Raw genomic sequence first — 23,671 nt, forward strand, 5'->3', positions numbered from 1 at the left:
CGAGACATCACGTACCCTTGCACCTGGGAGGCAACATACCAAACGTGAGTCTCTCACGCTCCCACAAAATCTCCTATCCCACCTCTTCATCACACTCTACTCCTTTCTCCTTGTACTTAGGGTATAAACGCATTTGTGTTGTTACCTCAACCAGCCTACGTGGTAGCACATTCCACATTCTTAATATTCAGTAAAGAAGTTGTTCCTCAATTCCTCATTAGATTTATCAGTGACTATTTTATATTCCTGACCTTAGATTTGCACTCCCCACAGGTGACGATGCCATATACCCTATCAAATTTTTTAAGTCCTCTGTCAAGAGAAGGGATCCCAGCAGATTCAATCTTTTCGAGGACGCACAGTGGTTAGCACTGCTGCCTCACAGCACCAGGGACCCGGGTTCAATTCTGGCTTTGGATGACTGTCTGTGTGGAGTTTGCACTCTCTTTCCCCCTATCTGAGTGGGTTTCCTCCGGGTGCTCCGGTTTCCTCCCACAGTCCAAAGATGTGCAGGTTAGATGAATTGGGCGTGATAAATTGCTCCTTAGTGTCGAAAAGGTGAGATCAGATTATTGGGTTAAGGGGATAGGGTGGGGGTGTGGGCCTAGGTCGGGTGCTCTTTCAGAGGGTTGGTGCAGACTCGATGGGCCGTACGGCCTCCTCCTGCACTCGTAGATTCACGGACATACGAACATCGGAGCAGAAGTAGGCCATTTAGCCCCTTGAGCTTGCTCCGCCACATTTCAAAAAGCGCAATTTAGATTGTACAACTTTAGCCTACCCTCTGACTTGTCCTGAGCAATGCCACAGGTGATCCGCTAGTGGGCATTGAAACCTGGAGACTTTGATGTAATCACTGCGAGCATGTTTAATGTGAATTGGTGCTTGGTAATTAACTAACTTGATCTGGACATGTGTGAATACAAGGAACAAAGAAAAGTACAGCACAAAGTACATGTACGTGTTCAGAGGTCTGAATGAAGTGGGTGACCCAAATAGAATGTTTTGGATATGGTTCACCAGACTAATTCCCGGGATGGCAGGACTGACATATCGGCTGGGCTTGTACTCACTGGAGTTTAGAAGAATGAGAGGGGAGCTCCTAGAAACATAAAATTCCGATGGGACTGGACAGGTTAGATGCGGGAAGAATGTTCCTTATGTTGGGAACATCCAGTACGAGGGGTCATAGCCTAAGAATAAGGGGTAAGCCATTCAGGTCTGAGATGAGGAAGAACAACTTCTTCTCAGAGAGCTGTGACCTTGTGGGATTCTCTCCCACAGAAAGCTGTTGAGGCCGGTTTGTTGGATATATTCTTTAAAACATTTTAAAAAAAAAATTCTCCTCCATTTTCATATTTTCTCCCACATTTACATCCATCAACAATAAACAATAATCAGCAAGATATGTCAGTCCCCATAATAACCACGATCCCATCTACCCACCAACCCCCAAACCTCAACCCGCATGTTTACATAAACAAATGACAAGTGACCCGTAGTCACCCTTAATCTACACAGCTCTTCCCCCCCCCCCCCCCCTTGTAAAACTCGTCCCCACACCCTCGGTTCTTTCCACCCCGGCTAGACCACTCAGACCCTGTTCTGCCAGGCTCCGATGGCCGCAGCCCCTCCCCCCCCACCTCACTCCCGTTCACTGGCCGGCACAAACCGGCCAGCGTGGAGGCCCCCGCCCGGGTCCCTTTCCCACTTGCCCGGCCCCAGGAAAGCCCAAAGATCCCCTGTTAGCACACCAACCCCGCATATCCACCTACACCCCAAAGAACTCTCTTTTTCGAGTGAAAGTCCCGTCCCTTCCCTTGTCCAAATATATACCACCTTGGCTCCTTTAATCTCTACACCCGCGCGCAGTGATACAAAAAAGAAGAAAATACAGTCATGAGGTTACATCGGCACATGGCCATTCCTCAGTTTGTCAGTTCTGCCACAGTCCTTCTGCTTTTGCAAACTCCTCCGCTGCTTCCGCCGTTCCAAAATAAAAGTCCCTGAGCTTGTAAGTCACCCTCAGCTTCGCTGGATATACAATGCCACACCGCACCTTGCTAATGTACAGTGCCCTCTTCACCCGGTTGAAGGCAGCCCGCCTCCTTGCCAGCTCCACCGTAAAGTCCTGGTATACACGTATACCAGCTCCAGCCCACTGCACCACCCGCTTCTGCTTGGCCCAGCTCAGGACCTTCTCCTTCACCCTGTACCTACGGAAGCACAGAGTCACTGCCCTTGGCGGCTCACTAGCCTTTGGTACAGGCCTCCACGACCGATGAGCCCGATCCAGTTCATATCGCGAGGGATCTTCCCCCAGTAGTTTTGCCAGCATCGCGGCAAAATACTCAGTCTGCTTCGGTCCTTCAACTCCTTCGGGCAGCCCCACAAGCCTCACATTCTGTCGCCTGGATCTATTTTCCAGGTCTTCCATTTTTCCTCGCAGATCCTTGTTAGTATCCATCACCTTCCGCATCTCCTTCCCCATCGAGGCAAGTTGATCACCGTGCTGCAATAGCGTCTCCTCCACTTCCTTCAGCGCCTCCCCTTGCTCTCGCACCTCCGCCACAGCGCTCGCCACCTCCGTCCTCACCGGGGAAACCGCCTCCTCCACCAGCACACTCAAAACCTCCCTCATCTCCTTCCTCACCGTCTCCATGCATTTCGCAATCTGCGCCAACTGCTTTTCAAATTCCGCAGCCATCACCTTGGTTATTTCTTCAACCGTAAGCAGTGCGGCCTTCCCTGGTGCTCCAGCCTCCATTTTTCCTGGTGACCCCGCGGTGACCTTTCCACTCCCCGACGGACCTCCAGCTGTTTTTTTTTCGGCCGTTTTTTTGCTCACCCTCGACATTATTCTTTGGGATTTTTCCCCTCCTGTGTCTTCACAGTGCCTCCTCCGTGCCTTCTCCCTGCTTCTGCCGCCTCCGTGGACCCTGGGACTGGGCTTAAAGCCCCGAAAATGCCGTTCCCGAGCGGGAGCTCTCCATTGTGCGGCCGCCTCCCGCCCGCCGTCACCGGAAGTCTGTTGGATCTATTCAAGAGGGAGCTGGACGTGGCCCTTGCGGCTAAAGGGATCAAGGGGTAATGAGGGAAATTGGGAGTGAGATACTGAATTTGCATGATCAGCCATGATCACATTGAATGGTGGTGCAGGTTCGAAGGGCCGAATGGCCTATTTTCTATGTTTCAATTAAATACTTTGGTTGAATAAGGAATTATAAATTAATGAATTTTGTTTTTCAGGGTTCATTTTGATATCGCCAATGTGAATGAGAAGCACCCATGAGGACGGAGGCAGTGAATTTGTTTTCCTGGCGTTAAGGGGATGGATGGCTATCAGATCTGAAGACCGCAATGCTTTTCAATGACCATCTTTGATCATATTTACGGACTCAATATTGCCCACCCGGTTGGTGCATTTAACACGAGAGCTCTGGACTTCCTTCGATCAGCAGTGAGAAGGTGCCTGCTATGGAATCTGGTCGAACAAGCAGAGACCGAGAGAAGGAGAAAGGGGAAGATACGCGACGAACTAACAAGCAGACGGCGCGGAGTCCCCATGGCACTCGTCCCGGCTCGAACCAGTCATCTGGTGTTCTCATGGTTGGACCAAACTTCAGGGTTGGCAAAAAGATCGGCTGTGGAAACTTTGGGGAACTTCGGTTAGGTAAGTGCAGTTCCTTTGACGCACATGTGGTTATTTTGTTGGCTACTTCAGCTTTGCAACCAACTTTCTGATAGCTTGTTAGAAAACTGCTGCCTGGGATCCAAATATGCCGCCATCTGTGCCCGTGGACCATTGACTAGCCTAACTGTGTCTCTCAGTCATCTTAACAGGAACTTCAAATATTTGGTGAATGCCAGTAGTTGCCTCAGCATTTACCCTGGTGTCCCATTATGATTCACATTTGAGGAAAGGTTTCCACTTTGATTTCCGTTATTCTTTCCATAATTTTTCCTTTATGTTTAACTTCTATTCATAGATTCATAGAATTTACAGTGCTATTTACCAGAGGTGATTCGGCCTATCGAGTCTGCACCGTCCCTTGGAAAGGGCACCCTACCTAAGCCCACACCTCCACCCTATCCCCGTAACCCTACCTAACCTTTCTGGACACGGAGGGTCAATTTAGCATGGCCAATCCACCTACCCTGCACACTTTTGGGTTGTGGGGGCGAGACCCACACAGACATGGGGAGACTGTGCAAACTCCACCCAAACGGGGCCGGGATTGAACCCGGGTCCTCAGTGCCGTGAGGCAGCAGTGCTAACCGCTGCACCACCGTGCCACTCCAAAAAACAAGTTCATGACTATCGTTAGCTTCTTGGTTCCGGTGTGAGTTGTGGTTCACTGGGAAGCTCTCTCTCTCTCTCTCTCTCTCTCTCTCTCTCTCTCTCTCTCTCTCTCTCTCTCTCTCTCTCTCTCTCTCTCTCTCTCTCTCTCTCTCTCTCTCATGGTTGAGTCAGGGTGCTTTGGGTGCCACCCAGGGATCATCCTTCCTTTTCATTCCTCCACCTAGCCAATGTAATCCAAACATGAATTCAGCACGGTAGCATAGTGGATAGCACAATTGCTTCACAGCTCCAAGGTCCCAGGTTCGATTCCGGCTTGGGTCACTGTCTGTGCGGAGTCTGCACATCCTCCCCGTGTGTGCATGGGTTTCCTCTGGGCGCTCCGGTTTCCTCCCACAGTCCAAAGATGTGCAGGTTAGGTGGATTGGCCATGATAAATTGCCCTTAGTATCCAAACATTGCCCTTAGTGTCCAAAATTGCCCTTCGTGTTGGGTGGGGTTACTGGGTTATGGGGATAGGGTGGAGGCGTGGATCTTGGGTAGGGTGCTCTTTCCAAGAGCCGGTGCCGACTCGATGGGCTGAGTGGCCTGCTGCATTGTAAATGCTATGAAATCTATGAATTCTTTATCCCTCAACCCTGCAAGTGAATTCCACGTCCTCTGTTCTAAATCGCCTACACTTAATCTTGCCTCTATGACTCCTTGTTATTGACCTCTCGACTACTTTTGACTGTGAGGCTCGGGCCAGATCTCCATAAGACATAGGAACATAATTTCAGCCCATCTACCTCTTCATGATGCTGATTAAGAACCATATAAAAGCTCTGTATGTGGGTGTTACAATATGCTGCCACTCTGATGTAACTTCAGTGCGAGTGGCATTGCCACATTGCCCTCTGTGACATGGTGCTTTCACTTTCAAATGTTGAACACAAGTCTTTCAAAGGGGCGGTCCACCGACAGGTTGATAAAATGCCTTACTGTGACTGACATCCCAAGAAAGAATTTTTAAGAAGATGGCCCTCATGGGAAGCAAATGAGCACAAGGAAGAGAGGAGTGTGTTATACTGATTGAGGAGGCTCGTGTGGGCATAAATACTGGCTTAAATCCAATGGGCAGAATGGCCTTTTCCCTGGTTAATGCAATATATGTAACTCCATACAGGCACGTGTTACCGTCCCCAAATCGTTCATCAATTTTTGATGAACCTGGAGGCACGGTAGCACAGTGATTAGCACTGTTGCTTCACAGCTCCAGGGTCCCAGGTTCAATTCCCGGCTCGGGTCACTGTCTCTGTGGAGTTTACACTTTCTCCCCGTGTCTGCGTGGGTTTCCTCTGGGTGCTCCGGTTTCCTCCCACAGTCCAAAGATGTGCAGGTTCGGTGGATTGGCCATGCTAAATTGTCCCAGTGTCCAAAAAGGTTAGGTGGGATTGCTGGGTTACTGGGATCGGGTGGAGGTGTGTGCTTAGGTAGGGTGCTCTTTCCAAGGGCCGGTGCAGACTCGATGGGCTGAATGGCCTCCTTCTGCACTGTAAATTCTATGATTACTATGATCCTTCAGTAAAAAGTGGACAATCTTCAGCTTCCTGGTCTCCTGTTCCTATTAGTGCCTCAGAATCTCTGTTGGAAGAATGTTTAGACCCTGTGCAGCAATTAGGTGGCACTCCTAATTTTTAAAGCCACAAATAATTGTGTATATATTTGGATCAAGACTGGAACCAGCAGCTGTGTCTTGATGTTGGTTCCCTTTCAGACGATGTTCTGGTGGATTTGGTTGCTGCTATCCGTACCGCTCATATATATATTTTGCTTGTTGTGCCATTTTTTTCCCGAGCAGCTTGAGATTCAATTTTCCATGTATTTGGTCAGTTGGCTCCAGGATATTTGTACAGTTTGACAATCCAGACTGGCAAACTGAAGTGTGCAACGTCTAACCAAAGGCTTATCAGAAGTATCATGCCGTGACTCAGCAATAGCTCTGGCGCCTCTGAGTCAGAATGTCGTAGATTCTACTCGCACTCCAGAGATTTGTGTCCAGAAATCTAAGCTGACGCTCCCAGTAAAGAGCTGAGGGAGTTCCAGTACAACATGTTTGTTCATTGTCACCAGGGCCTTAGTGGGGTCGTTGGCGTCGTAGTCTTCCCTGGCTTTCTTCAAGTGTCTGTCGGTCCACATCTGTGCTATCCACCCACCCGCCTTTAAGTCTTCCTCTTCTGTTTTTACCATCAGTTTCTCCTTCTAGTTGCTAAGACAAAGCTTTTGGGACTTTGTTTCCAATGTCCCAGCTTGAACATAGAACATAGAAAAATACAGCACAGAACAGGCCCTTCGGCCCACGATGTTGTGCCGAACCTTTGTCCTAGATTAATCATAGATTATCATTGAATTTAGTGCAGAAGGAGGCCATTCGGCCCATCGAGTCTGCACCGGCTCTTGGAAAGAGCACCCTACTCAAAGTCAACACCTCCACCCAACACCAAGGGCAATTTTGGACACTAAGGGCAATTTATCATGGCCAATCCACCTAACCTGCACATCTTTGGACTGTGGGAGGAAACCGGAGCACCCGGAGGAAACCCACGCACACACGGGGAGGATGTGCAGACTCCGCACAGACAGTGACCCAAGCCGGAATCGAACCTGGGTCCCTGGAGCTGTGAAGCAATTGTGCTATCCACAATGCTACCGTGCTGCCCTTAAGAACAAATAAATCTACACTATATCATTTTACCGTAATCCATGTACCTATCCAATAGCTGCTTGAAAGCTGCCCTTTTCTCTGTTAACTGTATTTAGCAGCAATTTTGATTCCTATATTCCTACTCTTGACCTAACCCACTCAAGTGTCCAGCTCTTTTAAAAAGAGAGTATCTAGCCATTATCATATTGCTCTTTGCGGAATCCTTCTGTGCGCAAAGTCGGTGCTACATTTCCCACATTACAACAGCGACTACACTTTCAAAGTAATTCACCGGCTAGAGAGCGCTTTGAAATGCTCTTGCAATCTTGAAAGGCATGATAAAAATACAGATCATGCATGGGTCTCAATGTGCAAAGAACCCAATAGCATTTCGAAGAACTGGCCAGTATTTATTCCTCAATCAACATCACAACAGATTATCTGGACATTATCGCAACTGGTGTTTGTGGGATCTTGCTGAGCGACGATTGGCTGCTGTGGATCCTCAATAACAACTTCAGAAGTGCTCAATGTTATAAAACGCTTCAAGACTTCGTACGATCATGGAAAGTGCTATATAAATGCAAGTCCTTTTTGTCATGTGAGAGTACCATTAAGACATGGATGTTTAAGCAATGTACCTTTAAGAAAACAGTGATGTCAGAGAGTGGGTGGAGCTGGGCTCTAGGTCAGCCATTTTGCAGGTTTTTAGTTTCAGTTTAAAAAAACAGCTTGTGTGTGCCTGTGTTTCCAGAGAGCTGCAAGTTTGGAGGAAAAGAGCTGGGTGTGTGTCTGTGTTTTGCAGTGAGCTGGATCTCTGCCATAAAAGACCGTCTAGAACATAGAACATAGAAAAATACAGCACAGAACAGGCCCTTCGGCCCACGATGTTGTGCCGAACCTTTGTCCGAGATTAATCATAGATTATCATTGAATTTACAGTGCAGAAGGAGGCCATTCGGCCCATTGAGTCTGCACCGGCTCTTGGAAAGAGCGCCCTACCCAAAGTCAACACCTCCGCCCAACACTAAGGGCAATTTTGGACACCAAGGGCAATTTATCATGGCCAATCCAAAGATGTGCAGGTTAGGTGGATTGGCCATGATAAATTGCCCTGAGTGTCCAAAATTGCCCTTAGTGTTGAGTGGGGTACTGGGTTATGGGGATAGGTTGGAGATGTGGATTTTGGGTAGGGTGCCCTTTCCAAGAGCCGGTGCAGACTCGATGGGCCGAATGGCCTCCTTCTGCACTGTAAATTCTATGATCTATTAAATCCATCTAACCTGCACATCTTTGGACTGTGGGAGGAAACCGGAGCACCTGGAGGAAACCCACGCAGATACGGGGAGGATGTGCAGACTCTGCACAGACAGTGACCCAAGCCGGAATCGAACCTGGGACCCTGGAGCTGTGAAGCAATTGTGCTATCCACAATGCTACCGTGCTGCCCTTAAGAACAAATAAATCTACACTATCATTTTACCGTAATCCATGTACCTATCCAATAGCTGCTTGAAGGTCCCTAATGTTTCCGACTCAACTACTTCCACAGGCAGTGCATTCCATGCCCCCACTACTCTCTGGGTAAAGAACCTACCTCTGACATCCCCCCCTATATCTTCCACCATTCACCTTAAATTTATGTCCCCTTGTAATGGTTTGTTCCACCCGGGGAAAAAGTCTCTGACTGTCTACTCTATCTATTCCCCTGATCATCTTATAAACCTCTATCAAGTCGTCCCTCATCCTTCTCCGTTCTAATGAGAAAAGGCCGAGCACCCTCAACCTTTCCTCGTAAGACCTACTCTCCATTCCAGGCAACATCCTGGTAAATCTCCTTTGCACCTTTTCCAAAGCTTCCACATCCTTCCTAAAATGAGACGACCAGAACTGTACACAGTACCCCAAATGTGGCCTTACCAAAGTTTTGTACAGCTGCATCATCACCTCACTGCTCTTAAATTCAATCCCTCTGTTGATGAACGCAAGCACACCATAGGCCTTCTTCACAGCTCTATCCACTTGAGTGGCAACTTTCAAAGATGTATGAACATAGACCCCAAGATCTCTCTGCTCCTCCACATTGCCAAGAACTCTACTGTTAACCCTGTATTCCGCATTCATATTTGTCCTTCCAAAATGGACAACCTCACACTTTTCAGGGTTAAACTCCATCTGCCACTTCTCAGCCCAGCTCTGCATCCTATCTATATCTCTTTGCAGCCGGCAACAGCCCTCCTCACTATCCACAACTCCGCCAATCTTCGTATCGTCTGCAAATTTACTGACCCACCCTTCAACTCCCTCATCCAAGTCATTAATGAAAATCACAAACAGCAGAGGACCCAGAACTGATCCCTGTGGTACGCCACTGGTAACTGGGATCCAGGCTGAATATTTGCCATCCACCACCACTCTCTGACTTCTATCGGTTAGCCAGTTCGTTATCCAACTGGCCACATTTCTCACTACCCCATGCCTCCTTACTTTCTGCAGAAGCCTACCATGGGGAACCTTATCAAATGCCTTACTAAAATCCATGTACACTACATCCACTGCTTTACCTTCATCCACATGCTTGGTCACCTCCTCAAAGAATTCAATAAGACTTGTAAGGCAAGACCTACCCCTCACAAATCCGTGCTGACTATCCCTAATCAAGCAGTGTCTTTCCAGATGCTCAGAAATCCTATCCTTCAGTACCCTTTCCATGACTTTGCCAACCACCGAAGTAAGACTAACTGGCCTGTAATTCCCAGGGTTATCCCTAGCCCCTTTTTTGAACAGGGGCACGACATTCGCCACTCTCCAATCCCCTGGTACCAGCCCTGTTGACAGTGAGGACGAAAAGATCATTGCCAACGGCTCTGCAATTTCATCTCTTGCTTCCCATAGAATCCTTGGATATATCCCGGGGGACTTGTTTATCCTCAAGTTTTTCAAAATGCCCAACACATCTTCCTTCCTAACAAGTATTTCCTCGAGCTTACCAGTCTGTTTCCCACTGTCCTCTCCAACAATATGGCCCCTCTCATTTGTAAATACAGAAGAAAAGTACTCGTTCAAGACCTCTCCTATCTCTTCAGACTCTATACACAATCTCCCGCTACTGTCCTTAATCGGACCTACCCTCGCTCTAGTCATTCTCATATTTCTCTCATATGTGTAAAAGGCTTTGGGGTTTTCCTTGATCCTACTCGCCAAAGATTGTTCATGCCCTTTCCTAGCTCTCCTAATCCCTTTCTTCAGTTCCCTCCTGGCTATCTTGTATCCCTCCAATGCCCTGTCTGAACCTTGTTTCCTCAGCCTTACATAAGTCTCCTTTTTCCTCTTAACAAGACATTCAACCTCTCTTGTCAACCATGGTTCCCTCACTCGACCATCTCTTCCCTGCCTGACAGGGACATACATATCAAGGACACGTAGTACCTGTTCCTTGAACAAGTTCCACATTTCACTTGTGTCCTTCCCTGCCAGCCTATGTTCCCAACTTATGCACTTCAATTCTTGTCTGACAACATCGTATTTACCCTTCCCCCAATTGTAAACCTTGCCCTGTTGCACGCACCTTTCCCTCTCCATTACTAAAATGAAAGTCACAGAAATGTGGTCACTATCTCCAAAATGCTCCCCCACTAACAAATCTATCACTTGCCCAGGTTCATTACCAAGTACTAAATCCAATATTGCCCCTCCTCTGGTCGGACAATCTACATACTGTTAGAAAAGCTTCCTGGACACACTGCACAAACACCATCCCATCTAAACTATTTGATCTAAAGAGTTTCCACTCAATGTTTGGGAAGTTAAAGTCACCCATGACTACTACCCTGTGACTTCTGCACCTTTCCAAAATCTGTTTCCCAATCTGTTCCTCCACATCTCTGCTACTATTGGGGGGCCTATAGAAAACTCCTAACAAGGTGACTGCTCCTTTCCTATTTCTGACTTCAACCCATACTACCTCAGTAGGCTGATACTCCTCGAACTGCCTTTCTGCAGCTGTTATACTATCTCTAATTAACAATGCCACCCCCCCCCACCTCTTTTACGACCCTCCCTAATCTTATTGAAACATCTATAACCAGGGACCTCCAACAACCATTTCTGCCCCTCTTCTATCCAAGTTTCCGTGATGGCCACCACATCGTAGTCCCAAGTACCGATCCATGCCTTAAGTTCACCCACCTTATTCCTGATGCTTCTTGCGTTGAAGTATACACACTTCAACCCATCTCCGTGCCTGCAAGTACTCTCCTTTGTCAGTGTTCCCTTCCCCACTGCCTCATTACATGCTTTGGCGTCCTGAATATCGGCTACCTTAGTTGCTGGGCTACAAATCCGGTTCCCATTCCCCTGCCAAATTAGTTTAAACCCTCCCGAAGAGTACTAGAAAACCTCCCTCCCAGGATATTGGTGCCCCTCTGGTTCAGATGCAACGCGTCCTCCTTGTACAGTTTCCCCCCTTCCCGAGAATGCGCTCCAATTATCCAAATACCTGAAGCCCTCCCTCCTCCACCATTCCTACAGCCACGTGTTCAGCTGCACTCTCTCCCTATTCCTAGCCTCGCTATCACGTGGCACCGGCAACAAACCAGAGATGACAACTCTGTCTGTCCTGGCTTTTAACTTCCAGCCTCACTCCCTAAACTCGTTTATTACCTCCATACCCCTTTTCCTACCTACGTCGTTGGTACCAATGTGCACCACGACTTCTGGCTGCTCTCCCTCCCTCTTAAGGATCCTGAAGACACGATCCGAGACATCCCTGGCACCCGGGAGGCAACATACCCTCCGGGAGTCTCGCTCGCGACCACAGAATCTCCTATCTATTCCCCTAACCATTGAATCTCCTACAACTATTGCTTTTCTATTCTACCCCCTTCCCCTCTGAGCGCCAGAGCCAGACTCAGTGCCAGAGACCTGGCCGCTAGGGCCTTCCCCCGGTAGGTCATCCCCCCCCCCCCATCAGCATCCAAAACGGTATACTTGTTTTTAAGGGGAACGGCCACTAGGGATCCCTGCACTGTCTGCCTGTTTTTTTTTTTCCCCTGCCTGTAACCCAGCTATTCTTGTCCTGGACCTTGGGTGTGGTTACCTCCCTGTAACTCTTCTCTATCACCCCCTCTGCCTCCCGGATGATCCGAAGTTCATCCAGCTCCAGCTCCAGTTCCCTAACACGGTCTTTGAGGAGCTGGAGTTGGGTGCACCTCCCGCAGGTATAGTCAGCGGGGACACCGGTGGTATCAAAGAACAAACAAACAAAGAAATGTACAGCACAGGAACAGGCCCTTCGGCCCTCCAAGCCCGTGCCGACCATACTGCCCGACTAAACTACAATCTTCTACACTTCCTGGGTCCGTATCCTTCTATTCCCATCCTATTCATATATTTGTCAAGATGCCCCTTAAATGTCCCTATCGTCCCTGCCTCCACTACCTCCTCCGGTAGTGAGTTCCAGGCACCCACTACCCTCTGCGTAAAAAACTTGCCTCGTACATCTACTCTAAACTTTGCCCCTCTCACCTTAAACCTATGCCCCCTAGTAATTGACCCCTCTACCCTGGGGAAAAGCCTCTGACTATCCACTCTGTCTATGCCCCTCATAATTTTGTATACCTCTATCAGGTCGCCCCTCAACCTCCTTCGTTCCAGTGAGAACAAACCGAGTTTATTCAATCGCTCCTCATAGCTTATGCCCTCCATACCAGGCAACATTCTGGTAAATCTCTTCTGCACCCTCTCTAAAGCCTCCACATCCTTCTGGTAGTGTGGCGACCAGAATTGAACACTATACTCCAAGTGTGGCCTAACTAAGGTTCTATACAGCTGCAACATGACTTGCCAATTCTTATACTCAATGCCCCGGCCAATCCCTCAGCACCCACATCCTACAGGAGGAGCATGCAACTGGCCTAGCCTCCATCCCCTCTTACCTTACAGAATATAGCTGCCCTGTGGACCAACTGGATCTCCACCCTCCGACTCTGCTCCCAGTCAGCTGCGTACTCTGTAAACTCCTGGCTCTCTTCTCACTCTTTGCGGAAATGTAGGAAACAAAATGAAAGGAGCACCTTACTCCCTCCTCACCTAACTCCCTCGGTCACCAAACTCTTACTATAGCACTCAAATGCACCAAATTCGGCACTCCCTCGGTCAGCAAACTCTTACTATAGCACTCAAATGCACCAAATTCAGCACTCCCTCGGTCACCAAACTCTTACTATAGCACTCAAATGCACCAAATTCAGCACTCAGTGCAAACAAAGTCTGCACTGTAGGGGATTACTTTTATACTGTGAATCTAACCTCTGAAAACTGGCCTAATCCAATTAACTAATTAACAACCTCCAGCTGCAAGTGCCTACAAGTAGAAGCTTTGTTTAAAGCTGATTGAAAATTCACCTTCTTCTAAACCAAACAGCAACTTTTAAGTTAATTAACTAAATAAAAGAAAGACTAGACTTTAGATTAAAAAATGAAGCCTTATACTCCCTCAGTCACCAAACTCTCACTATAGCACTCGAATGCACAAACCATCTCTGGATTATTTGGGTGATTTAAACTCCTAATAGTAAAACCTTTAACCTGATGTGATTTTGTTTAAAGATGTTAAGTCTCTTGGAAGTTTGAAGGAACATTTTAAGGAATTAATTACTGTTGCAATATTTTCTGAGTTATCTTTGAAGTAAGGGGTGTTAAGAGATCCAATGTTTGTTTAAGATGTTAAGTTGAGTTCATGGAATAAACAGTGTTTTGTGTTTAAAAACCCACGTATCCATAATTGTAATCCCACACCTAGGGAAAAAGCCGTGTGCTAGGAAAAGCAACTAATCCATTAACGGGAGAGGTTGGTTGAACTCCATGATACATTTTGGGGTTCTGAAAACAGCTCGCCCATAACATTTTCTTTTCAACCCAATCAGGGAAACATTTACTTTCTGCCTTCCACTGGCCTTGACACCCCCTCTCCTTCATTTCATTCCTGGTAACGTCTCTCGACAAGTTCATATGTATCAACCCATACTCTCATCAGTAAGTCCAGAGCGGGTGGCACATTTCGCTCGCCATGTTTATATGTTGTTAAACCTCAGGTTAGAGAATCACCGTGGGCAAGGTAGCTGATGTCAGATGCCGTATGAATTGGCGTTCAGGAAGTTAGTAATGCCAGGGTTCTTATTTTACAATCTTCCTCAATTTTGGAAGGAATGGTAGGTGACGTGCCAGATTTCAGTTGGTTTTACTCCGCTCCCCACTGACTTACCTCCTGCAAAAATACTTCCTGGTAAATATTGTACAGTAGTTGCCTCTTATGTGCGTTCCTCATGGGACGAGGAGTGTTTCTCATTGTAACCTGTCTCTTTGACCTTGCTCTTAGTCAGCTGCCCGAATATCTCTATGCCTCCGTGTCAAATTACACTTTATATCGCACCTGTGAAGCACCGTGGAACATTTTACTCTGTTAACGGCACTATATAAATGCACGCTATTGCTTTACTTATGTCTAAAATGCCTGCTCTGTCATGTCGAGGGGGTAGCCTCTGTTGCAAAGGTTAAATTGTTGACTCATGTTTCATCCTGGTGCTGAATATTAATTATTTACTTGTAGGGAAATCCGAGTTAGGTTCTCTTAAATGTGTTACTGGTTCCGTGCGCCCGTTGCACTATTCAGGAGAGAGCTCTTAGGGCAGCACGGTGGCACAGTGGTTAGCACTGCTGCCTCACAGTGCCGAGGTGCCAGGTTCGATCCCGGCCCCGGGTCACTGTCCAGGTGGAGTTCGCACATTCTCCCCGTGTCTGCGTGCGTCTCACCCCCACAACCCAAAGATGTGCAGGGTGGGTGGATTGGCCACACTTAATTACCCCTTAATTAGAAAAAATGAATTGGATACTTTAAATTTATAAAAAAAAAAAGGGGAGCTCTTGACGGGCAGTGAAGGGTTCGACCCCCTCCTCTAAGCTATGAATGAGCGTCTAGACCAGTGTTTTTCAAACTTTTTTAAGGCGATCCACTTTGCCATCGGTGCAATAGATTCTCCATCGTTTTTAAAAAAAGAAATTTAGAGTACCCAATTAATTTTTCCAATTAAGGCGCAATTTAGCGTGGCCGATCCACCGACCCTGCACATCTTTTGGTTATGGTGGCGAAACCCACACAAACACGGGGAGAATGTGCAAACTCCACACGGGCGGTGAGCCGGAATCGAACCTGGGACCTCGGCGCCGTGAGGCAGCAGTGCTAACCACCATGCTGCCAAGATTCTCCATTGGTACTTAAAAAATGTCACATTCATTGCTTGCACTTCTGTATTACTAAATGTAAAAATTGTAAATAAAAATATATTTTCTATTTTTTGTTATTTAGAGATCTAAGTAGCTTATAATAAAAATCTCTGAACAGATGCAATTTCCCCTCTGACTGGGATTGATTGAGATCCCAAAGCCACTCCCATTCCCCACCCCCCCTCAGACTGAGTTCAGAATGGGACAAACATGAATCCCCTTCGTAACAATGGACCAATCGAAAGGTGGGGGAGATCCCCACAGGAATTATTTGCTAAATCCTGTATTTGGGACTCCTCTGACTACGAGTTGCTGCCTGGGATACAGGCAGCACGGTAGCATAGTGGATAGCACAATTGCTTCACAGCTCCAGGGTCCCAGGTACGATTCCCGGCTTGGGTCTCTGTCTGTGCGGAGTCTGCACGTTCTCCCCGTGGGTTTCCTCCGGTACTCCGGTTTCCTCCCACAGTCCAAAGATGTGCAGGTTAGGTGAATTGGCCACGATTGCCCTTAGTGTCCAAAAATTGCCCTTAGTGTTGGGTGGGGTTACTGGGTTATGGGGATAGGGTGCTCTCTCCGGGGGCCGGTGCAGACTCGATGGGCCGAATGGCCTCCTTCTGCACTCTGGATTCTATGATACTTGTGGAAACACATTCCTGCCATTTGGTTTTGGGTGGAACACTGGCAAAAAGCATAAACATAGAACATACAGTACGGAAGGAGGCCATTCGGCCCATCGAATCTGCACCGACCCACTTAAGCCCTCACTTCCACCCTATCTCAATAACCTCTCCTAACCTTTTTTGGTCACTAAGGGCAATTTAGCATGGCCAATCCACCTAACCTGCATGCCTTTGGACTGTGGGAGGAAACCGGAGCACCCGGAGGAAACCCACGCAGACACTGGGAGAACGTGCGGACTCCGCACAGACAGTGGCCCAGCGGGGAATCGAACCAGGGCCCCTGGTGCTGTGAAGCCACAGTGCTAGCCACGTGTGCTACCGTGCTGCCCTAAAGCTCTAGTGGAAACTCTCTGTGCAGCAGGAATATCTTCAGGACAGAAACTTGGTGAGAATTGATTTTTCTTTTAAACTCTTCAGTTTTAGTTGCAGGTGCTGAGTTAACCTGACCAATCGGGTGCTGCAGAAATGGGAGTCGCTGCTGGGGGCTGTGTCGGTGATGGTGTAACAGTGACCCAAGGCGGCAAGAACGTCCATGGCACCGGCTTCTACATCAGTCTTATGTGCCATAAACTGTTCTGCTGTGAGAATTTACCCAGAGAGGGAAGAGAAAAAACCTTTGGGAATTACTTTTGCTGACCCATTTTCCACTGTCCTGTGACCCCCACTTTGAAGAACACTTATCTAGACGTTTGAGCATCTTTTTATGTCCACAGTACATGGGGAAAGGGCAGTGGTTAGCATTGCTGCCTCACGCCGCTGAGGACTCGGGTTCGATCCCGGCTCTGGGTCACTGTCCGTGTGGAGTTTGCACATTCTCCCCGTGTTTGTGTGGGTTTCACCCCTCGCAACCCAAAGATGTGCAGGGTAGGTGAATTGGCCACGCTAAATTGACCCTTAATTAGAAAAAAAAATTGGGTACTCTAAAATTTTTTTTTAAAAGAACACGGAGAAATATGAACTCGAGATTTTTGTAGAAACTACCAAAGCCCACTTGTAAAGCTGCTTGCTCTGTTCTACAAATTAATTATTCTGTGTTTGAAATGTTTGCGTGTTAAGTACTGTTAATTCGAAATTTACGGTGCAGTATTGCTCTTCTGAGATGCAGAGAATGTTAGAAACATGAAAGAAATTATGGGCAGGAGAGCATTTGGCAAGGCGGCTGTTCTTAGGAGGAGGTATCAGGCCTTCCTCCTTGGAGCCCCCTTCGGTCTTCTGGTGAAGAGCCACCCCAGATGGTGTTAAGTAGGGTATTCTGGTACTTGGCCCAGTGATTGAGCAATGGAGTTAAGTGTTCAAGTCAGGATGCTATTTAATTGGAGGCAAATCTGGAGCTAATGGTGTTGCCATCTTGTGCTTCATGGTCGGGGGGTTGAAGTAAACATGGTGAATTGCTTCAGTCGTGTAGTTCGTGGAAATTACTGGAAAAGAGAGTGACCTAATAGATTCCTTTACAACTAAATGTAAGATTAGGTAGACTTATATAGAGATGTGGGTGTGTGTGTATGGCAGTGGCAAATGGTTAGGATGAGGCTCGTGGAGCAGAGGCGCAGCATGAATCTGTTGGGCTGAATGGCCTGTTTCTGTGACGTAAATCAATGCGGTTCAGGAGGCACTGCCGTGGAGAATAGTTTCCCAGTGCATTCGTTCATGGCAATGCCTCGATCAATTAGTCCACCCTGCCAGCCAATCAACACCCTTCTCCCATGCAGTATAAATTGTTGCTTCCTTTGAAATTTGGTATTCTTGTATCTATCCTGATGAGTGCAAGCTTTGACAGCATGTCTCTTTCTCTCTTCTCCCCCCCCCCCCAGCAATAACCATAGACAGGCTGCTGGTCCTGTGCCCGTGCCCTTTTCCCCTAGCCTTGCAACCCCTCCAGGTGCTTCTGTTACCTATTGAAAGCTGTGATTGTATCTGCCTCCACAACGTACTCGGGCAGTGCATCCCAGATCGTAGCCACTCCCGTGGTTCAAACAATAATTGTCGCCTTTAGTTCTTTTGCCAATCACTTTTAAAAATAAGACGGAAGGAGGAACAGGCAATGTTGACACCGAATCTTCCACTTTGCACGGCCACAGAAATGACTGAAGCCTCAAATGAGCTTCCTTCCTGATCTCTCTCTCTGTCTCTGTGTGTGTCTCTCTCTCTCTCTCTCTCTCTCTTCCTTTCCCCCCCCCCCCCAGTTGTGCCCTACTAATTGTCATGTGGTAGCAGATGTAATGTTATGTGGGCTGTAGGGGTGTGATGAGCTGCAAGGTTTTTTTCTCTCACACATACGTAGCTGAATTACAGTTAAACAGTGTACCAGTCACCACAGGCGATTTAATATTGATTCTAGAAAACTGACGGTGTGCCCTATCTTCTGTAGTCATACTCCACCCCACCCCCTCCCCATGGACATTGGTGCGAATTTGCTGCTGACCACCATTAACCTGTGGCTGCCCACCTCTTCGTCGGGCACGTTTGTCGCGCTGACTGGGAAGGCCAGTGTCAGCACTTTGATCAGTAAAGTATAATGCAGAGCCCTCCTCCCAGCTGCGAATGTTTGGCATCTTTGAAGCCCCATAACCTTCACACAGGCTGCGTTTATAGAGAGCAGCACCTGACACGAGCAGTAGGACGCCTTTGTTAAGCGGTTGGAGCCTTTAATTTTAAGATAGCATTCCAGCTGCACCAGGAAAACTCTCCGTACGCGGAGAGGCAGCAAAGTTTCCATTGGGATTTTCCCGAAGGCCTGGGGGAAGCCATTTGGATTCCAGCAGGAGCTTTGCACAACAACACTCGGATGAAAATTTGAAAGTCAATAAATATGTAGCTGCTGATCTTTTAACGGACTGGGTATTTATCCCTTGACTCAGGAGCGGGGGTGTCTGTGCATGACAGAACAATAACTTGTAATTATGCGGCATCTCTAACGTAGAAACAAACGCCCCAAAGCACTTCAGAGAGGACGAGGAAAACAGCCAAAAAAGGAGGAGGAGGGGGGGATCTGTAACTATATATATTATATACATGTGTGTGTCCCTCCTGTTTACACACTCTTGATGCAAGTTAATGGAACATTTTTCTAATTGTGTTATACTCCCTTGGTTTCTCCATCTGCTACTTTTGGAAAGCATGTCATATAAGCCCAGCAGGTTGCAGGAGGGATTGTGACAAAACAAACACCCCTTGCATTGCTGGGCACAACTTGTAATTTGTTGTACAGAAGCGCTGGATTAAATATGCATGTTTGAGGTTTTTTTTGTGTGGGTTATAATATTGTTGAAACGCTTGTCACCTTTATGCAGTGATGTGAACAAGTCCCAGGCTCCCATGTGTGCGCACGGTGATTGCGCTTTACCTTTGAATCCATACAGTGCAGAAGGAGGCCATTCGGCCCATCGAGTCTGCACCGACCCTCGGAAAGAGCACCCCACCCAGGCCGCACTCCCCCCGCCCTATCCCCGTAACCCCGCCCAACCTGCACATGCTCTGCACACTTAAGTGGCCATTTAGCTTGGCCAATCCACCTAACCCGCACATCTTTGGACTGAGCGGGGGAAGCCGGAGCACCGGGAGGAAACCCACCATTACGTGAACCAGCCAGAGTCCGGATTACCAACAGAAGTTCAGAATATTTATGAAAAGTCCAGTGGCAGACGACCTGACTGTCTTCAAAACCTTTTTGGCAGATTGAATTGGAAGGATAGCTTCCGGCCCCGTCGGAATCCTTTTGTGTAAATTATCGGTGACTTCTAAGTGCCTTTGTAGTTGATTCAAATCCAATATCTCTAATTAGTCGCTGGCGTTGTGCCAAAACTGTGTGGAGGAGGTGCTGAGAGGGAGCTGGCTGTGGTTTAATTTGGGATCCCTTCCCCAGTACTCTGGCTTCATCCATCGGTGCATGTTGCAAGTTCTCACTGGATGTAATAGGATGTGCTGTTCTTTGGGCAATGCAAGGGATTTAGCCTGTGCTGTGCCTGATTTGGGAAGGTCGATGTGAGAAATTAGAAAATGTCTGTTCCACGGTTAACAGCAACGAAGCACAAAATGTGCTGAAGAAAGCAATGCGGTAACTGCACTGATCTATTGACTACTGCCCATTGGGCTTTGCAACTGAGTGTATGGGTCTTTGTTTCATGTTTCTTTCAGAAACGGCTCTGTACTCCACACATGCACCCTACCCCGGTTCACACGCTCCAAGGACTTGCATTAGAATTACAGCATTGGGCAGCACGGTAGCACAAGTGGCTAGCACTGTGGCTTCACAGCGCCGGGGTCCCAGGTTCGATTCCGGCTTGGGTCACTGTCTGTGCGGAGTCTGCACGTTCTCCCCATGCCTGCGTGGGTTTCCTCCGGGTGCTCCGGTTTCCTCCCACAGTCCAAAGATGTGCAGGTTAGGTGGATTGGCCATGCTAATTTACCTGGTTTAGCACAGGGCTAAATAGCTGGCTTTTAAAGCAGACCATGGCAGGCCAGCTGCGCGGGTTCAATTCCCGTACCGGCCTCCCCGAACAGGCGCCAGAATGTGGTGACTAGGGGCTTTCCCCAGTAACTTCATTTGAAGCCTACTTGTGACAATAGCGATTTTCATTTGATTTACATTTCAAACGCACTTTGTTGCTTTGGTATTCTGCCAGATGCTATAACCTGGACTTCTGTTGCAACTATTGAATTGACCAGCCCTTCCCGAAAAAAGGGTAATGTGGAGATGTTTCTGATTTCCGCCCAGTGAGCTTTTCTCGGCCTAGTGGGTTCATTTGCCTGAGGCACTTTTCAAACCAAATCTCGAGGCCCGAGTACTCTCTCCTATCAGCTGCTCGTCTGCTTGAATCTTGAATTGTTTATGGTAATGTTTTTTTTCATAGACTGTTTCTTTACCTAGAATTAAAGTGCAGGAGCTGGTCACTCGGTACCGGGCCTCTCCTGGTGTTAAGACTTTACACCAGCTTCCTCTCATCTTCTGTCTGCTTGCTGTTCCTTTTTCTCATGTTTATCTAACTTCCTGTTTAAATGCCCTGATGCTACTTGTCTCAACCTACCCCAGTAGTAGCAAGTTACACCCACACAACCTGTAAGGAGAACTTCTGCTGTCTCATTTGGGTTTGCTGGAAGTGCTGAGCTCTGGTTGAACCTTTTTACTCCTTTATTCTTTTGTGGGATGTAGGTGTCGCTGGGCTGGGCCAGCATTTGTTGCCCGTCCCTAATTACCTTTGAACTGAGTGGCTTGCCAGACCATTTCAGAGAGGACAGTTCAGAGCCGACCTGTGGATCTGGAGTCACATGTAGGCCAGACCAGGTAAGGACGGCAGATTTCCTTCCCTAAAGGACATTACTGAACCAGATGGGTTTTTACTACAATCGATATTAGTTTCATAGTTCTCATTACTGAGGCTAGCTTTCAATTCCAGATTTATTAATTGAATTTAAATTCCACCAGGGCATTAACCTGGGCCACTGGATTACTGGTCCAGTGACATTGCCACTATCTCCCCATCCTGGCCAATTGCAACAATATAAGTTGTTCCCCAACCACATTGCACCCCAGGGGCTGTTATGCTTGGTTACATCTGATCACTACGGTTTTGCTCAAACTGTTGTTGATTACAGAATGCTCCTATTATTTAGAACCAGAGAATCCCTGCCGTGCAGAAGGAGGCCATTTGGCCCATCAAGTCTGCACCGGCCTTCTGAAAGAGCATCCTATCTTGGTCCTTTCCACCGCTCTATCCATGTAACCCCACCTGACATGCACACCGTTGGACATTAATGGGCTATTTAGCACGGCTGATCCACCTAACTCGCACATCTTTTGGCTGTGGGAGGAAATCCACGCAGACACGGGGGAGAACGTGGAAACTCCACAGACCGTGACCCAGGGACGAAATTGAACGCGGGTCCCTGGCGCTGTGAGGCAGCAGTGCTAACCACCTTAGTTGGGCCATTTTACCCGGACAGATGAAAAGACCTTTCCTCAGCTTTGGAGCATCTTCAGTGGTTGGTAATGTTGTTTACAGAAGCTGTTATCACACCGTAATACTCCAGTTACCCACTATCAGTCGCAACAATGATCAATGTGACTGAAAACAATCCCTGACAACCATAACTTCCTGCAGACACTGCAGAGGAAAAGGATTACCAAACACAGCGTGCCTAAAGATGTGTTATACAAACACGTTCTCGTTTTAGCGAAGTGGAAAAAATGCGACTGTGGGAAATCTGGAAATAGCAGCTCGACATAATCTAGGACAAAGCAGCCTGTTTGATTAGCACCCCATTCGCCACTCTCCACCACCAACACGCAGCGGCAGCAGTGTGTACCATCTACATGATGCAACTCGCCAAGACTTGTTTGGCAGCACTTTCCAAGCCCGTGACCTCTACCACCTGCAGGAATCCAGGGCAGCAAGCGCCCAGGAACGCCACCACCTGCAATTTCCCCTCCAAGCTGCACGTCATCCTGACTTCACTGTCACTGGGATCAAAATCTTGGGAAACTCTCCCGAAGTGAACTGCGGGTGTACTTCCACGGACTGCCGTGATTCTAAAGCACCTTTTCAAAGGAGGTTGGGGATGGGTAATAGATGCTGGCCGAGTCAGTGATGCTCTCTTAACCCAATGATATCCCACCTTTCAATGAGGATGCTGTTCGGTTTCAGATAGGTTTTAGCAACCAAGCAACAGGGTGTTGCCCATTCAGCCCCATAAGCCTGTATCACCAGTCAGAATTATAGCTGATCTGTAACCATCTTGGTTCTGTAACCTTTAATATCCCCGCCTAAGAAAGATCAACCAATCTCAGTTTAATCACTTTCAATTGGTCCCCAGCCTCAATGAGTTTCATTTGATTTATTGTCATGTACAGTGCAAAGTATTTTTCTGCGGCCGAGGGAACGTACACAGTACGTACATAGTAGACAAAAAGAATAATCAACAGAGAACATTGACAAATGGTACATCGACAAACAGTGATTGGTTACAGTGCGGAACAAGGGGTCAAACAAAGCAAATACATGAGCAAGGGCAGCATAGGGCGTCGTGAATAGTGTTCTTACAGGGAACAGATCAGTCCGAGGGAGAGTCGTTGAGGAGTTTTGTAGCTGTGGGGAAGAAGCTGTTCCTATGTCTGGATATCTTCAGACTTCTGTACCTTCTGCCTGATGGAAGGGTGTGGAAGAAGACCCCTCCCACCCCTGGGTAGGATGGGTCTCCGATAATGCTGCCTTCCTGAGGCAGCGGGAGGTGTATACAGAATCAATGTGGGGGTGGCAAGCTTGTGTGATGCGTTGGGCTGAGTTCACCACACTCTGTGTTCCAGATTTACAATCCCATGGATTTGTGCATGTGTATCTAAGCTTATTGTGGGAGTCGGGGGAAGGCAAGTTCCAGAAGTAGAGTCAGTTAAAATAAGTTGGGCAATTAAGCAGTATACGTGACGGTTATGAAATAGGTGGTTGTGTTCAAACCCCACACTCCCGTGAAACTTTGGAACTCTCCTCCAAAGACTGCTGAGCCTGAGGGCTAATTGAACGTTTGAAATCCAAGGGAGATTTTTGTTAGACAAGGGTATTAACGGATGTAAAACCAAGGCTGGGTCCATTAAAGCCCTATGTTGTGATTGGTTTGGCCGATTAAAGTTTGTGTCTAGGTTCTAAGAAATATTATCTGGCTGCTGTAAGTTTAAAAAAAAAAAAAAAACAGTATGACATCGGTGAAACTTTTCTTAGCAAAAAACCTTCT

General features: G+C 47.6%; 1 protein-coding gene across 8 annotated transcripts in view; it reads left to right on the forward strand.

The window, feature by feature from the left end:
* The window catches only part of LOC140404474 (casein kinase I-like), a 291,996-nt gene that overhangs the window by 52,312 nt on the left and 216,013 nt on the right, over positions 1–23,671 (forward strand). For all 8 annotated transcript variants that reach the window (XM_072493070.1, XM_072493065.1, XM_072493073.1 and 5 more), the window contains one exon: positions 3,250–3,673. In XM_072493070.1, the coding sequence (XP_072349171.1) occupies positions 3,478–3,673 (196 nt within the window). In that variant the 5' untranslated portion in view covers positions 3,250–3,477. The remainder of the gene's footprint in view (positions 1–3,249; positions 3,674–23,671) is intronic.

This window comes from Scyliorhinus torazame, chromosome 30 (assembly GCF_047496885.1).
Source record: "Scyliorhinus torazame isolate Kashiwa2021f chromosome 30, sScyTor2.1, whole genome shotgun sequence".
Classification (NCBI taxonomy): Eukaryota; Metazoa; Chordata; class Chondrichthyes; order Carcharhiniformes; family Scyliorhinidae; genus Scyliorhinus; species Scyliorhinus torazame.